Consider the following 18407-nt stretch of genomic DNA (forward strand, 5'->3'; position numbering starts at 1 on the left):
ATGGACTCTGTTAAACTTTGGAGAACAGAGAAGACCCCAGTACAAACAACACACACCATGTTCTCTACATCTCTACTGCTCTTGCTGGCAGCTGCTTCCTGTGAGTGCTTTATCAAATTCATTCATTTACTACAATAACAATAAATGTGCAGCATATATTGTGTGAGATATCACCATGTGTTTTCCTCCACAGATGTGCATGGTGTTGAACTGACTCAGCCTGCTTCCATGACAGTCCAGCCAGGCCAGAGTCTCTCCATCAACTGCAAGGTTTCATATTCAGTTACCAGCTATAGTACAGCTTGGATCCGACAACCTGCAGGAAAAGCTCTGGAGTGGATTGGATACATTCATAGCAGTGGGAGTACAGCTTACAGTGACAAACTGAAAAATAAGTTCAGCATCTCCAGAGACACTGCTACTAACACAATAACAATTGGAGGACAGAATCTGCAAACTGAAGACACAGCTGTGTATTACTGCGCAAGATACACAGTGACACAGAATAATGGATTCTCCTTACAAAAACTTTGAGACATGTTAGAGATCCTCTCAGTGTGACTAATAAACCATCTCAGTCAAACTTTTACTTTCTTCTACCGGATAGTCCCAATACACACCCCTAGTCTCAAGCAGATTTCCTGCAAGATTTCTAAAAACAAACCTCCTATTTGTATTAGTATCTGTTCAGATCACATTATCTGTTCATTACAAATAATTTATTCGCATACCTACTCCTCACACAAACCTTCACCATATCAACAAAGTTACATGATTTTTCTTTATTTTCTTTATTTTTATTTTTTTTAAGCCATCCATGTCATCCATTATATAAGTCCCTGTGTAAATTGTATAGAAAATAAAACACATTAGAGCGAGCGTCTCTCAGTAAACCTTGCAGCTGGAACTACTGTCAGAGCCGCTGTTATAGAAATGTAACACCTTCTGACCACAGCACCTACTACTTTATTAAGAAATGTTCATTTTGGATGATTGTTCAACTATTTATTTGTTTTTTATGCTTATTTAGTGTCCATTGCATTTTCACAAAAAGGAAAACGTTAGGGTTTAATCACTTGAACACAGGGATACATTTATTGTGTTTTATTTCAGGCTAATTTTTAAAAGAATTAAGTTTTCAAAGAAAACGATCTTTAACTAATAAACTAGCAACCCTGAGTCTTCAAGTTCATGTAGCCATTGATAACATTTTATGCAATGTCTCTTACATTAGAGAGTGGTGTGTGTGTGTGTGTATGTGTTTGTGTGCGTGTGTGTGTGTGTGTGTGTGTGTGTGTGTGTGTGAGGAGGAGGAGGAGGAGGAGGAGGAGGACAGCAGCTGAGCACCTCTTGGCGTTTCAGTGGCCCACCGACGGATTTTTAACATCCTTTCATTCAACGTTATTCGGAGATTTTTGCCATTTACACAGCTGTACGTACTACGTATATACTCATGAAATATACCACTGGAAAGCTACGAATCTTGTGATGTGATTGGTGCATACCGTTTAAAGATACAATCACAACAGCATCTACAATCAAGACCACAATAATATAAACAACACCAAACGGAGATGACTCACCTTTGAAGCCAGATAGCAGTCTACTGAACAATAACATCCCGACAATAACAGTCTTGTTACACTGCCAAAGGTCCAAACAATCCAATTATGTAAACAATATTTAGTCCAAAACATATTTTACATCAGTAAATCCACAAGAACTGCTGCTGCGTCGTTCCAAATCATCTCAGAAGACCTCCTGGTTCTCCTTCTCTACGCAGTGCGTGAGTGAACACACCTAAATGTCAGAGCTCAAAATGGCCCCTGGGCTCAGACCTATCGAATGACACCTCATTTGAACCAAAGGAGCTTCTATCCTATACCCTGTTTCCAGGCTTCACACTCCAATGACAGTCTGTGCTTCACAAGCTCCTTACCCCTTTCCTATGTGAAAACCGTGAGCTGCATAATGGCAGATGTGGCGATAACTTATAGATTATGTAGCCAGTGAACTGCTGAAAAGAATGATATGTTGCTTCACGGGTGTGTTTCAACACTTCAGCTTAAAAGTCCCTGCAGAACAAGCTCTGTAAACAATGGCACATGAGCACATAAAAGTTCACAAAGGATTCAATTATCAATGTACATATGAAAATACATATAAATATACATTTTGTAGATTGCTGGATATGTGATATAATAATTATAAGAAAAATAAAGAGTAGCAGCCTTTTTATCCTACTTATGTGTACATGGTTTCCATGGGCCCTTTGGAGTCTCCAAAAGGTTTTGGTAGAAAAACACATGGACATACCCTTATAAAAACATGTGTAAAATATTAATTTTATTTGGTATTGTTATTAAATTTGAACTTGGACTAGGAAAGGCTTCATGCTGTGTTCATTGTGTTTTCCAACTAATAGTTCTCAGCTCCCTTTTGTTTCAGTGTGTTCAAACCTCTATTACTCAGTACCAGTACTTACTGTGATTCTGATTTATGGAGACAAAACTTCAGATTGTCCCCATTCAAAAGAGACAAAAACCATGCATGTACTCTAAATGGTTCAAATCAGTTTTCATTTAGTTTTGGGTGTGCCTTGGATAGGCATTTTAGTCTAATCTTACAGGAACTTCATGCTGTATACACTTAATCCATCATTGATAATATGTCAATCCATTCCTAAGCTTTTGTGCAGGTTGTTGAATCTGAGCTGTGTAAAGTGGATGTTGGTATCAGTGATAGAAGCTCCACACACTCAGCTCTGTACAAAACACACATATGCAAGGAGAGAAACAAAGTGTAAATGTTTTTGCACCTACAGAGGGCAGTAGCTCACTTCTACTGAGTTAAAACTCATGAAACTTGCTTTTAAAAGAAACAAATGAAATGAGAAAATGCACAAAAATGATCTCTCAGAACTAGGAGCAGAGGCATCCTCTAAATAACAATAGCAATATCACACCCAAACATATCAAGAAAAAGAAGAAAAAGAAGAAGAAGAAGAAGAAGAAGAAGAAGAAGAAGAAGAAGAAGAAGAAGAAGAAGGGAATAGTTTCAGTGTCAAGCTGCTTAAGGATTTTAGATTTTTGCCATCTTGTCACTAGAGTTTACAATTATGTTTTGTAATTTAAAAAACCTAATCTAGAATCTTATCAATCGTTTATTTCTAAGTCTCTAAAGGGTAGACCACGCAAGAATGAAAATGATTTGACTCGGTCATTTTCTATTGCACAGTTTGATTATAATAATAAATGTTGAGCCCAGTTTTAATGACACCAATAAATAAGTTTTAACTACATGCTGTTCTGAAAACACTGTATTTCACTGTGTGAGAGTGGCAAATATGGAAGCAGTTATTCACAGCAGTTGTTTTAACACCCTCTCTTCTATATCTATAAAATAAAATTTAAAGATTTTCACATTTATATTTACATTAACAATGTTTAGTAAATACTATAATATATTACAGTATACCACAATCTATTACAGTTTACTGTAGTAAATTCTAAAGTATACTACATTATTTACTACATTTTATCAATTCACTATAGTTATTACTACAGTATGCTGTAGGATATTATTAACAAAGTGTATTAAACACTATAATGTAATACATTACACTATAATTTACTACAGTTTACCACAGTAAATACTAAAATATGCTACAGTATTTTTTCATGTGGGGAAGACCGAAAATTCTCCTTTAGGATTTTTCTGGTACAGAACAGAATTCATGTTTCCCTCAATACTTACAAGTTGCAAAGGCCCTGAAGTAACAAAGCAACCCCACACCATCACACTTCCACCACCATGCTTGACCATAAGTATGATATCTTTTTTGTGGAATTGTGTGTTTGTTTAACACCTTATGTAACGGGACCCCTGTCTTCCAAACAGTTCCACCTTGAACTCCACAGAACATTATCCCAAAAATGGCAAAAGTCAGATGAGCATCAATGTTCTTCTAGGTTAGCTGTGGTTTTCACCTCGCAATTTTTCCATGGATGCCATATTTCCCTAGGGTCTTTCAGATAGTAGAGTCATGAACAGTGACCATTATTGATGCAAGAGAGGCCTGTAATGCTTTTGATGTTGTCCTTGGCTCGTTTGTGACTTCCTGGATGAGTAGTTGTGTGCTCTCGGAGGAATTGTGGAAGGTCGGCCACTTCTGGGAAGGTTCACTACTGTGCAGAGTTTTTTCCCCCCATTTGGAGATAATGGCTCTCACTGTGGTTCTTTAGAGTCCCAGAGCCTTTGAAATAGCTTTGTAACCCTTCCCAAACTAATGTTCAATCACCTTCTTCGTCAACATTTCTGGAATTTTTTACATTTTGTCATAGTGTGTTAATGGGTAAGACCTTTTAACCAAGTTCATGCTGTTGAAAAAGTTCTATGAAGTGTTGATTTGATTGAACAGAGTTTGCAGTAATCAGGCCTGGTTGTGTCTAGTCCAGCTGAAACCCAATTATAAATTAAATGTTATAGATTATGGGGATTTGAGGGCAAATACATTTTCACACAGGCACAGTTGGTATTGGATAACTTTTTTTGCTTCAATAAATAACATTATCATTTAACACTATCAAAAAACTGTATTTTGTGTTTACTCAGGTTACCTTTTTTGTCTTAGATTTTGTTTTAATTTCAGAACCAATTTAGTCTGAGATATACACAAATATAAGAAATCAGAATGGGGCAAATACTTTTTCACAGCACTGTATTTATTTGTTTATTTATTCAAATATAAAATACTCAAATTAACACAAAACATTCTTATTAGTAGTAATTATAACAAATAATTACATTATTTACCACATTAAATTGATATTAAATACATAGAGCCAAAATGGGATGTGACTGTGATTAACAGCTGCAGTGCTGCACTCAACACAGCTTCTCTGTAATATTTATGCAAATCTCCTCCTCCTTTTGTAATATTAGCACCGTGCTTATCTAGAGAGGAAGCCGTTCTCATTAGTCCTCCTTCAACACAAACATGTTTGCTTCAGCTCCACTACTGATGCTGGCTCTCGCCCCCTGTGAGTGTTTGAATTTAAGCTTCATTACTTCATCTGATCCTTTCAGTTCCACATGTGAACCTTTTCTTTTTCTCTTTTCACAGATGTGTTCTGTGCTACTGAGCTCATCCAGCCAGACTCATTGGTTATAAAGCCAGGAGAGACTTTAACCATCACCTGTAGAGTGTCTGGAGCTTCTATCACTGATGGCAGCAGCCACTATGGAAGAGCTTGGATTCGACAACCTGCAGGAAAATCTCTGGAATGGATCAACACCATTGATTATGATGGGGATATCTATGAGAAAGATTCACTCAAAGACAAGTTTGTTGTCTCTCGAGACATTTCCAGTAACACTCTGACCTTACGGGGACAGAACATGCAGACTGAAGACACAGCTGTGTATTACTGCGCTCGTGATCCACACTGACATGACGAGCTGCAGTGCTGCACAAAAAAAATCATATTCATAACAATTTAGTTCTGTATTTAAATAATAACTAGCTACATTTAACTGACCTAGTAATGTCCACATCACACCTCAATGCCTAGATATATGGATACATTTCAGTCATGAATGTACAGAAAATAAAGTAATTATAAAAAGTTAAATGTAAAGAGAGAGAGAGAAAGAGAGAGAGAGAGAGAGAGAGAGAGAGAGTGAGCAAGAGAGAGAGAGAGAGAGAGAGAGAGAGAGAGGGAGAGAGCTGAATGGTCCTTCAGAATTTTTTTTTTTTCTGATTAAACCAGTTGCTGACTAGTCACATAAATAGTTGAATAAAGTTCACCCAGAGTTTGTTAGGTTGTATACCTAAACAAATAGCATCCTCATGACCAAGAGCTGTCAAAGTTCTGGAAAAATTTTAATCAAAGATTGATTTAAAAAAATATACACCAATTTTAATACATTTTTCAAATTACTTTGTACTTTAGCTTCAGATGAGACATTTTCATTTACAGCAAGAACATTTTATAGTCTCTATAAAATGAGTTTTTGATATTCAGAGGTGGGTAAAGTAGACAAATATGTGGGTGTTTGGAGGATTGTGAAAGTAAGCAGAACATGCCAATGCTTTGAAGGATGTCAATTGGAACAGAGTAATGTTATTTAATTGCGAATCTGTTTTTAGAGGATTTAAACCTAACATGGTGAACAAATTATATTATAGAATTCAGGCAGTTTTACTGGGGTTATCTCATACAGTGTAGCAAGTAATAATCTGGAAAGACCTTTATAATATTACAGTCTAAAACTGGATTTAAAGAGAAGCAAATTAGTAAATGAATCACATGTAAATGAATCATACGTAAATGAATCACATGAAAATTTATCACTTGAATATGAATCACATGAAAATGAATCTCATGAAAATGAATCACATGTAAATGAATCAAACGTAAATGAATCACATGAAAATGTATCACTTGAATATGAATCTCATGAATATGAATCTCATGAAAATGAATCACATGTAAATATATATATATAGATATATATTGCTTTGCTTGTACAGTGAGGGAAAAAAGTATTTGATTCCCTGCTGATTTTGTACGTTTGCCCCTGACAAAGAAATGATCAGTCTATAATTTTAATGGTAGTTGTATTTGAACAGTGAGAGACAGAATAACAACAAAAAAATCCAGAAAAATGCATGTCAAAAATGTTATAAATTAATTTGCATTTTAATGAGGGAAAAAAGTATTTGGCCCCCTCTCAATCAGAAAGATTTCTGGCTCCCAGGTGTCTTTTATACAGGTAATGAGCTGAGATTAGGAGCACACTCTTAAAGGGAATGCTCCTAATATCAGTTTGTTACCTGTATAAAAGACACCTGTCCACAGAAGCAATCAATCAATCAGATTCAAAACTCTCCACCATGGCCAAGACCAAAGAGCTCTCCAAGGATGTCAGGGACAAGACTGCAGACCTACACAAGTCTGGAATGGGCTACAAGACCATTGCCAAGCAGCTTGGTGAGAAGGGGACAACAGTTGGTGCGATTATTCGCAAATGGAAGAAGCACAAAAGAACTGTCAATCTCCCTCGGCCTGGGGCTCCATGCAAGATCTCACCTCGTGGAGTTGCAGTGATCATGAGAACAGTGAGGAATCAGCCCAGAACTACATGGGAGGATCTTGTCAATGATCTCAAGGCAGCTGGGACCATAGTCACCAAGAAAACAATTGGTAACACACTATGCCGTGAAGGACTGAAATCCTGCAGCGCGCGCAAGGTCTGCTGCTCAAGAAAGCACATATACATGCCCATCTGAAGTTTGCCAATGAACATCTGAATGATTCAGAGGACAACTGGGTGAAAGTGTTGAGGTCAGATGAGACCAAAATGGAGCTCTTTGGCATCAACTCAACTCGCCGTGTTTGGAGGAGGAGGAATGCTGCCTATGACCCTTGGAACACCATCCCCACCGTCAAACATGGAGGTGGAAACATTATGCTTTGGGGGTGTTTTTCTGCTAAGGGGACAGGACAACTTCACCGCATCAAAGGGACGATGGACGGGGCCATGTACCGTCAAATCTTGGGTGAAAACCTCCTTCCCTCAGCCAGAGCATTGAAAATGGGTCGTGGATGGATATTCCAGCATGACGATGACCCAAAACACGGCCAAGGCAAGAAAGGAGTGGCTCAAGAAGAAGCACATTAAGGTCCTGGAGTGACCTAGCCAGTCTCCAGACCTTAATCCCATAGAAAATCTGTGGAGAGAGCTGAAGGTTCGAGTTGCCAAACGTCAGCTTCGAAAAATTAATGACTTGGAGAAGATCTGCAAAGCGGAGTGGGACAAAATCCCTCCTGAGATGTGTGCAAACCTGGTGGCCAACTACAAGAAACGTCTGACCTCTGTGATTGCCAACAAGGGTTTTTAAACCAAGTACTAAGTCATGTTTTGCAGAGGGGTCAAATATTTATTTCCCTCATTAAAATGCAAATCAATTTATAAAATTTTTGACGTGCGTTTTTCTGGATTTTTTTGTTGTTATTCTGTCTCTCACTGTTCAAATACAACTACCATTAAAATTATAGACTGATCATTTCTTTGTCAGTGGGCAAACGTACAAAATCAGCAGGGGATCAAATACTTTTTTCCCTCACTGTATCTTTCTCATTTGTAAATCGCTTTGGATAAAAGCGTCTGCTAAGTGAATAAATGTAAATGTAAAGGTAATGTAAATGAATCACATGTAAATGAATCATATGAAAATAAATAAATAAATTAAAGACAACATAGACAAAATGTTTACTCAAATACAAGTAAAACTACTTATAAAATAATTAGGCTACTTAAATAACAATAAAAGAAATAATGTTAATAATTACTTGACTAAGAGTAATAAAGTATCCAATGAGAAGACTACTCAAGTAACACGTTACTAGTTACTTCGGATCTGATTACAATGAAGGGAAAATCCTGAATCTCAGACTACATGGAGAACTGTGAGTCACACCTCTCCTTGAAAATCTGTTCTGTTTATATTATATAAAACCTGCGTTCAAGATGAAGCAGCATGTCCCAGTCCTGTGAGGGGTACAATAACACAGAACCTGTCATTTTCAATACAAAATCTAACATACCAAAAAAAAAAAAACCCAACATTTTTCCAACAGTTGACTGTCTTTATTTTCTCAACATGTTAACAACACAAACTTGTCAGCATCTGCATTTAAACAATCAATAGAGAACCAAAGAACAAACTCTGAAAAATAAGTGCAGAGAGAGAGTGTTTGTGTGTGTTAGTATGTTTGTGTTAGCATGTGTGTGTGTGTGTGTGTGTGTGTGTGTGTGTGCAATCACATGTGTTCCTGTCCTGTCTCTGTTGACGCGCTTGCTTCTTCCCCCTCTTTGGCCATTATCTTCCAGGATCTAGCCTCTAAAAAAGTGAGCGGTTGTTGCGGACGCATTCAGACCACTGCAGTGTATCAGACACTTGCGACATAGATATGATCTTTTTTGTCTTGTGTAGCAAAATTACGAGTTAACACGTGCAATGTAATATATCACCCCCGTCACAAGGAAAAGTACTCTTATGGCTGAGAGTACACATTGTTCACATAAAACATTTAGTGTACACTACATAACCAGAATCAGAAGAACTACAAGTTTCTAAAAGATTGACACAGTTATGCACCTTTACACGAGTAATATGTGATCACATTTGAAAAATTTGTGAGAGTTAACAGCATGTTATGCCCCGAAATTATACATGAGAATTCAAGTAAACACATGTGAGATCATGTGAATAATATGATCACCTGTGAAAAATTAACATGATCCAAGGGGGGAAAAAAAGAGTCATTTGAAATAAATCACATGTAAAAAATAAATAAATAAAACACACACTTCAGGTGAAACAAATATTATAAAAATGAATCAATTGTTAATCCAAACAAAGGTTCTTCCAAAAAAAAAAAAAAAAAAAGTTTCTATTTGGAACATTCTGTTGTAGGGTTCTACACAGAACTTTATAATCATCCACTGATCTATACACTGAGCAGCCTGTGATTGTGGATTTAATACATCCATAGTGGTCATGGACACTCCCTATTCAAATAGAGTCGGGTATAAACAGCATGTTCTTGGCTGTTCTAGTTTCCAGTGAGCTCTGTGATAGATAACACTCCCGTACACTTTAAATCTGGGTGAAGCAGAACTCAGAGAAGGATGATTTTAGGACATTGTATTTTATTTGTGCTCATTTCATGTAAGTTTCATATTTTTCATGTGATAATTACTTGGAAAATTAACCATTCTGTCCCGATAAGCAGTATAACATAACATTACCTAATTATACTCTTCTCTTCCAGATTCTTATGGACAGTCCCTGACCTCCTCTGCTTCTGTGGTGAAGAGACCTGGAGAGTCAGTCACTCTCTCCTGTACTGTCTCCGGATTCTCAATGGGCAGCTACTGGATGAGCTGGATCCGTCAGAAACCAGGAAAAGGATTGGAGTGGATCGGGCGCATTGACAGTGGCACTGGCACAACATTCGCTCAGTCTCTGCAGGGCCAGTTCTCCATCACTAAAGACACCAATAAAAACATGCTGTACCTTGAAGTGAAGAGTCTGAAAGCTGAAGACACGGCTGTTTATTACTGTGCACGAGAGTCACACTGACACAACAGACTCCAGAGCTGTACAAAAACTTACACAAGCACGTCCTCATGAGCTGTAAATATTCCCTCAGCAGGAAACTGAACCCCAGAGACATTTATTATAAACAACATCCATTCATTTTAGTGCTCAGTTTTATTTATCCTTTTGTCTTACTCCATTAACAGTCAAAACTCCTCTGTAATATCCTCAGCCTTTTCTTTTATTATCTCTGGCTGGTGCTTAAAGCTGAAGACAAACATGAAAGCAACATTAATTATACACAGAGACATTAAATGATAAAACATTCAATTGCATTACATTTCATTTCTTGATGAAAACATAACTCATAAGAAATCTTTTTGCTAATTTATTTGATTAAATTTAATACATTTATTTGTTCCTTTAAGAATGTGTCTACACAGTTTTATAAATTAAAATGTTTGAAGAAAAAAGTAATTTCCATCAAATAATTGCATAAAAAGTTAAATTCTTTGTGTGGTCATTTTGAGTGTTTATTTTTTATTTTTTTCATTTTACAGAATATTTAATGACCAGGTAAAATAAATATTTAATTTGTGGATTTTGGAATAAAACAGCATGTCTCCCACAGTTTGATGTGTTTAACACACAATCTGTTTTCACAGGTTGAGGTCCAATAATTTCGAAACACAGTAGGTGGCAATTCCAGTTTTGTTAGCATAGTGTGTGAATTGTGGCTCTGGCAGTTCTTCAACAAATAAACTAATAGGCAGTCCCAATAAACACCTCTAGTCTCAACCAGATTTCCTGCAGGATTTCTAAAACAAACAAACAAACAAACAAACAAACAAACAAACAAACAAACAAACAAAAACATCCCCTTATTTGTATTAGTATCTGTTCAGAACACATTATCAGTTCATTACAAATAATGTGTTCATATCCCTACATCCCTACTCCTCACACAAAACGTCATCATATCAACAATGCTACACATTTTCTTTATTTTTATTTTTAAAGCCATTTATGTTGCGAGTCCATTATATACGTTCCTGTGTAAATTGCATATAGAGGGCATATCCTATATCCTATAGAGGGCAGTAACTCACTTCTACTGAGGTAAAACTCACAAAACTTGCTTTTTAAGGAAACATTTTCTGAAACTAGAAATGACACAAAGTATTATCTCTCAGAACTAGGAGCAGAGGCATCTTCTAAATAACAACAATAATAACACACACATCAATTCAGACAGCTTACATTTAAATGATAACGTTCAGTGTATAAACATTGCCTAAAAAATATATGCAAATTTCAAGATTTACATTAAGTATTCATGTTGAATGAAATTGTTCAGTTGCTAATTGAAGTAAAACATTCTGAGGTTATTTATTCATAATTTAAAATATGTTCATTAATAATTAACAACCATCTCTAAAGTGAAGGAAATGAATAAATCATAAGAACTTTGAAGGTTACTTGCTGGTAATCCAATTATTAAAAACAACCACTAAGCTGCACTGGCAAACTGTAAAATGTGACATCGCAGCCACTGCACCATACTACATCATTGTCACATGACCACCTGCACCTTTCTGTTTAACAAGCACTCTCTCTCTCTCTCTCTCTCTCTCTCTCTCTCTCTCTCTATATATATATATATATATATATATATATATATATATATATATATATACTGCTTCCTATCTATCTTGACCTTTACCCTGTACCATCCATCCATCCATCCATCCATCTTCTATACCGCTTATCCTTTTCAGGGTCACGGGGAACCTGGAGCCTATCCCAGGGAGCATCGGGCACAAGGCGGGGTACACCCTGGACAGTGCCAATCTCTGTACCATGTTTTGTTTCACAGTTTATGTTTAGCCTTAGCCACAGTATTTTGCCTAGTTGTCTTAGTGTTTTTTTTTGGTTGTTTGTTTATTAAACTGTTTGAAGATCTCCGCTTGCTTCCGAATTCAACTTTGTAACATGATACAACTACTAAGCTGAATTGGCAAACAGTAAAATGTAACATCGCTCTCATCCTTGGCACATGCAAAATCAGCCTGTGTGTCACGATTCCCCCTTGAAGCAGCGTGCTCTAAGCGCGAATGCGTGAGCACCTGCTTTTCCGTTGTTGACTGTAATGACATCTGGACACTTGTGTTTTGTTTATGTTTCTGTCATGTCTCCTCCCTGTTCTGTCATTGGCTGGGATTTCACGTGGGTCTGTATTGCTCTCAGCTGCTAGCGGTTTAGACGCTGATCATGTCTGCATATATACCGCACGCCTCCCAGCACACAACACGGAAGAGTAATACTTTAGAGTTAGATTAGCTCGTATCGTATCGTATCGTATCGTATCGTATCGTATCGTATCGTAGTCATAGTCATAGTCATAGTCATAGTCATAGTCATAGTCCATGTTTAGAGTTAGTTCGCGCTGGATTATCTGCTTCCGGCCCCTCGTCATAGTTCGTTTCTTGTTTTGCTTATCGACCTAGATTCCTGCCTTGCCCCGTGTATGCCTGTTTGCCAATCGCCTGACCTCTTGCATGTTTGTGGATTACGTTTTGGATCACGTTTTGGATTTGTCTGCCTGTCTCTCTTTCTAATAAACAACTCCAATCCAGCATTGCATCCGTCCTATCTCTGCTCCGTCACGATTCGTGACAGAATCTTCCACCTAAACATGGATGTAGCAGGAGAATGGAGGAGACGCCAACCATCCCCGCTATGGACTCCGTCCACTTCCCACAATGGACACTTATGGAGCTCCCTGATCCATTTGACGGATTTTTCGGTGCCCCTGAATATTTTCTGGTAGACTGTCAATTCTATTGCGCCAGCCTGTTAGACCCTAAGCCAGAGGAGAAGCAATGGCTCCAATTCATGTGGTCCCGGTTCTTTGGACCGGCCCGTCAATGGGTGCAGCTCAGACTGGATGAGCACTGTAGGAACTTGGACAGTGTGGAACAGTTTGTGGGGGAATTCATGATGCGATTCGGGAGTCCGGAGGCGAAGGACGAGCCAGAATAACTTCTCAGGGTAAGTCTGGCAGGCGAACCTGCCCTGCCGTTTACCCACTACTACAGGCAAATTCATGCAGAGCTCAACTCTGAAATCCCAGTCAAGCCTCCAGTCCCCGAGGTCCAAGTCAAGCCTCCAGTCCCCGAGGTCCAAGTCAAGTCTACAGTCCCTAAGGTCCAAGTCCAAGTCAAGCCACCAGGCTCTGAAGTCCAGCCTCCAGGCTCTGACGTCCAAGCCAAGCCTCCAGGCTCTGAAGTCCAAGTCCAGCCTCCAGGCTCTGAAGTACAAGCCAAGTCTCAAGTCCCTGAAATCCAAGTCCAAGCCCAGCCTCCAGGCTCTGACGTCCAAGCCCAGCCTCCAGGCTCTGACGTCCAAGCCCAGCCTCCAGGCTCTGAAGTCCAAGCCCAGCCTCCTGGCTCTGACGTCCAAGCCCAGCCAAGCTCTGCTCACGCCCCAGTCTGCTGACACGCACCGCCAAGTTCTGCTCACGCCACAGTCTGCTGACACGCACAGCCAAGCTCCGCCCATGCCCAAGGTTCACCTGGTGACCTCAGAGCCTCAGCCTCCCTGTTCAGCTGAGGTCGTCGCTCAGCCCTCCTGCTCCATGGCAAACATCGTTCCCCCCTTCTGCTTTGAGGAGACCCACGCTCCTCTCCCTGGCCGCACGGAGACCCACGCTCCTCTCCCTGGCCTTACAGGGGACGTCGCTCTGCCTTCATGCTCCACCGAGGTCGTCGCTCAGCCTGCCTGCCCTGCTGTGGACGTCGCTGCGCTTTCATGCTCCGACGAGGACGTCGGTCTGCCTTCATGCTCTGCTGAGTACAGTGCTCTGTCTCCCTGCTCCGCCGAGGACGTCGCTCTGCCCTCATGCTCCGCCGAGGACGTCGCTCTGCCCTCATGCTCCGCCGAGGACGTCGCTCTGCCCTCATGCTCCGCCGAGGACGTCGCTCTGCCTCCCTGTTCAGCCGAGGACGTCGCTCTGCCTCCCTGTTCAGCCGAGGACGTCGCTCTGCCCCCCTGTTCAGCCGAGGATGTCGCTCTGCCTCCCTGTTCAGCCGAGGACATCGCTCCGCTTCCCTACGCCGCCAAGAACACCGTGCAGTTTCCTGGCTCTGCTTGGGACATTCAGGCCAGGGGGGCCGGGGCCGCCAATGAAGTGGGATGACTCATGGCACTCCGGGAGGAGTGCCTTTGGGGGGGGTTCTGTCACGATTCCCCCTTGAAGCAGCGTGCTCTAAGCGTGAATGCGCGAGCACCTGCTTTTCCGTTGTTGACTGTAATGACATCTGGACACGTGTGTTTTGCTTATGTATCTGTCATGTCTCCTCCCTGTTCTGTCATTGGCTGGGATTTCACATGGGTCTGAATTGCTCTCAGCTGCTAGCGGTTTAGACGCTGATCATGTCCGCATATATTCCGCACGCCTCCCAGCACACAACGCGGAAGATTAATACTTTAGAGTTAGTTTAGCTTGTATCATAGTCATAGTCACGGTCCATGATTAGAGTTAGTTCACGCTGGATTATCCGCTTCCGGCTCCTCGTCATAGTTCGTTTCTTGTTTTGTTTATCGACCTAGATTCCTGCCTTGCCCCGTGTATGCCTGTTTGCCAATCACCTGACCTCTTGCATGTTTGTGGATTACGTTTTGGATCACGTTTTGGATTTGTCTGCCTGTCTCTCTTTCTAATAAACAACTGTTAATCCAGCACTTGCATCCGTCCTATCTCTGCTCCGTCATGATTCGTGACACTGTGGAGGTTCATATTATAGACCTGACTCTATTGGTTAAAAGGAAGTCTATGCAAATCCATCCTGTTATTATTTGCTCTGCATAAAATCATCTTGTTGCTCAGCTAAAGTTCATATCATCAAACTGAATTACAGAACTTCTAAACATGACAGAGTTTGATTATGGGGCTAAGCGTCATTCAGCAGTGCATTTTTATACTCATGTTAACACAAGGTACTTGAGATTTCTTTATATGTTTACTAGTGAGCATATGATTTAATGCATTAATGATTATTTTTTGATTGTTTTATCTGGCAAGTTTTTGCAGTGCTGAGATCAGACTGGACCAGTCTCCTGCTATGGTAAAGAGACCTGGAGAAACTGTGAAGATCTCGTGTGAAATTAATGGATATTCAATGACAAGTAAAGACATACACTGGATCCGACAGAAACCAGGGAAAGCTCTGGAATGGATTGGCTGGATGAGTACTGGTAATAATAATGCAGAATATGCAGAGTCTGTGAAAAACCAGCTCATCTTTACAGAAGATGTCTCAGCAAGCACACAATACTTAGAGGCCAAGAGTCTGAGGACAGAGGACACCACGGTTTATTACTGCGCCCGAGAAGCTACAGTGACTGGAGCTGTGGAAACAGCTGTACTAAAACCACACACACATTTTTCACACAGCATTTTATTGAACAAATTACTGTTGTCATTTATGTAAATGATGAATATGATCCCCTCTTACTGTGGTTAATAAACTGCTCAATTACAATTCTTTATATTACAAACCAGAGACAAATGAATGTGTATTATACTCTGTAATGTTTTCTTTAAGGAGGTGTTGTGTTACTGCTGCATTTAGACTCTCTAAAGGCCAGGTGATATAATTTCTGATCACACATAATGTCTGTATCTGTATACTGTGCATTTGGCTTTAACAGCTTTAATGAGTTTCATATTCCAGTTCTCTAAATTACTCTGATAAATTGCATCTAAATCTCCCCATTTGCAGATATGACAGGGCACAGAAGTTGTCTCTTGGAAAGTATGTTTATTCAATGCAGTTCTGCATTTTTAAAACACCCAGGATGTGACGCCATATTCACACTCATTAACACCCAGGAGCAATTTACATTAGCCAATTCACCTACCAGCATATTTTTGGGAGGTGGGAGTAAACCGGAGAACCTGGAAGACACACACACAGACAAACAGAGAGAACATGTGACACTCCACGCAGACAATAACCTGAGCTCAGGATCAAATTTGGGACCCTGGAGTTGTGAGCCATCAATGCTACCCACAGCCGAACAATTATCCAAATTAAACTGTTTTATTTCAGTTGGTAAATCAAAGCTGTTCTGTAGTTATCCTGAATAACCAAATCATCACAACGGCTCTGCAAACTCTGCAACAAAATACAGAAAAATACCTAATTTGACAGATGTATTTGTTTCAAATAAGTATTTAGTTTGTTTTGGTTTAACAAAAGTTATGAAACAAAGCCAAGTATAATATAAAACATGAAAGCTTTACACATCCACATTCACACACTTAGCCCCTACAGAGGAATTTATATTGAGCAACTTATATTGCTGTAATCGTTGTTTTATTTGACTATCAGAATATTTTTTACAGTAACTCCTCTAGGGGCTGAACATGCAAACGAGACTTTCCCTTTATAAGCACAGACTCCAGCTGCATTATTTCCACTTAGTTTAGACTTTTTTCGGGAACAGCCATGCAACCACAAATCATTAACTGTTTTATTTTGACGTTAATGACCATAACCCGTGAGTAGCAGCTTATTTGTGCATGTATCCCTAATATAAATTGTGTAATTCTGTAAGACTATGAAATGATTAAATGTATTTGACAGGTTGCGGATGTCAGACACTAACCGAGTCTGAGCCGGTGGTCCTTAAGCCTGGAGGATCTCATCAACTCACCTGTACCTACTCTGGGATTAGTGATAGTGATGCAGCTATATCGTGGATTAGACAGGCTCAAGGGAAAGGCCTTGAGTGGATCTCACTCATTTCTGCTCCGAGTGGTAGTGATAAATACTACTCTCAGTCTGTTCAGGGAAGATTCACCATCTCCAGAGACAACAGCAAGAAGCAGGTGTATCTGCACATGACCAGCCTGAAGACTGAAGACACTGCTGTGTATTACTGTGCTCGGACAACACACTGACACAAACAGCTGCAGCGCTGTACAAAAACTTCACATTCACTTACAGCTTCATTTATTTGAAGTGAAGCTCAAATATTCACACCAGAGTCACACGTTCTGTCTAATTCACAGAGTTAAATAAATCCGCAGAACTTCGTCCTGTGTGTATAAAATGTTCAACTGCGATTTCAAACTGATGTTTTAAATTTCATTCAGATGAAAAAAGGGTGTGGGCTATTCATATGGATTCTGGGATTTGTGAATTTACCGTTTACATCTGGTTCAGCCTAGACTGTAGATTCATGCAACCCATCAGTGACATTGGTGTTGGGTGATTACACAGAGTGACACGCCCCCTAAACCTGATCTCCACAATACGAAGTCAGTAGTGACTGAGAAGGTGGATGTCTAACTTGACCTACTGTAGAACCTCAACATGAAATAAGCAATTATTCAGTTATAGTGCAGACTATACCAGAATGAAAATAATTTGTCTTTAATGACACCAATAAAAAAGGTTTAGCTACATGCTGTTCTGAGAACACTGCAATATTTCACTGTGTGAGAGTGGCAATTATGGAAGCAGTTATTCTCAGCAGTTACTGTATTTTAACAGCCTCTCTTCTATGTCTATGAAATAAAATTTAAAAAGTTTGCATTTATCAAGAAATTTGTACACATGAGAAATATCTGTCTTCATGTAATTCTCTAGAGAGGGATGTGACTGGGATTAACAGCTACAGAGCTGGACTCAACACAACTTCTCTGTAATATTTATACAAATCTCGACCTCCTCTTGTGATATTAGCACTGTGCTTATCTAGAGGAAGCAGTTCTCATCAGTCCTCCTTCAACACAAACATGTTTGCTTCAGATCCACTGCTGCTGCTGGCTCTTGCCTCCGTGAGTGTTTGGATTTAAGCTTTATTACTTCATCTGATCCTTTCAGTTTGTCATATATCGATAGTTTTAGTATTTGTTTGATGTATGATTTTTGTGCTTCTCTTTACATAGATTGTCATATTTTAAAAAGCAAAATAAAGGAAAAATGTAATAGCCAAAAAGAACAGATAAATATCCATCCTACCTTTCTTTACCTATAATTATCTGCAGGTTGGTAACAGTAACTTGTCATTGGAGCATCCAAGGGAGCAGAAATACACTATCCATCAGCCCCAGCACACTTCATACCTCACTAATCACTTTCACCTGTGTCTCCTTATGCCTTGCTAGCACCAATATTTAAGTTCTAATTTGTCAGCATCTCACTTTCAAGTTTATGTTGTAGTTGTTGTTTGTTGATTTGTCTCTCGGTATCATATCCACATTTCATGTTAATGGGTCTTATTT

The 18407-nt window shown here is 39.5% G+C and overlaps 4 gene segments (V, D, J or C); all 4 read left to right on the top strand.

Moving 5' to 3' along the window:
- Nucleotides 1-534, top strand: LOC108277745 (Ig heavy chain V region 914-like). The segment is given in 2 exon segments: nt 1-100; nt 194-534. Coding segments are annotated over 2 exon segments (441 nt in total).
- Nucleotides 535-4999: 4465 nt separating this feature from the next.
- On the top strand, nt 5000-5451 carry LOC108262113 (Ig heavy chain V region 914-like). The segment is given in 2 exon segments: nt 5000-5042; nt 5126-5451. Coding segments are annotated over 2 exon segments (369 nt in total).
- A 4180-nt stretch (nt 5452-9631) lies between these two features.
- On the top strand, nt 9632-10153 carry LOC128634965 (immunoglobulin heavy variable 3-74-like). The segment is given in 2 exon segments: nt 9632-9739; nt 9843-10153. Coding segments are annotated over 2 exon segments (351 nt in total).
- Nucleotides 10154-16591: 6438 nt separating this feature from the next.
- On the top strand, nt 16592-17887 carry LOC128629475 (Ig heavy chain V region 914-like). The segment is given in 2 exon segments: nt 16592-16675; nt 16762-17887. Coding segments are annotated over 2 exon segments (369 nt in total).
- Nucleotides 17888-18407: the final 520 nt, after the last annotated feature.

This window comes from Ictalurus punctatus, chromosome 2 (genome assembly GCF_001660625.3).
Source record: "Ictalurus punctatus breed USDA103 chromosome 2, Coco_2.0, whole genome shotgun sequence".
Lineage (NCBI taxonomy): Eukaryota > Metazoa > Chordata > Actinopteri > Siluriformes > Ictaluridae > Ictalurus > Ictalurus punctatus.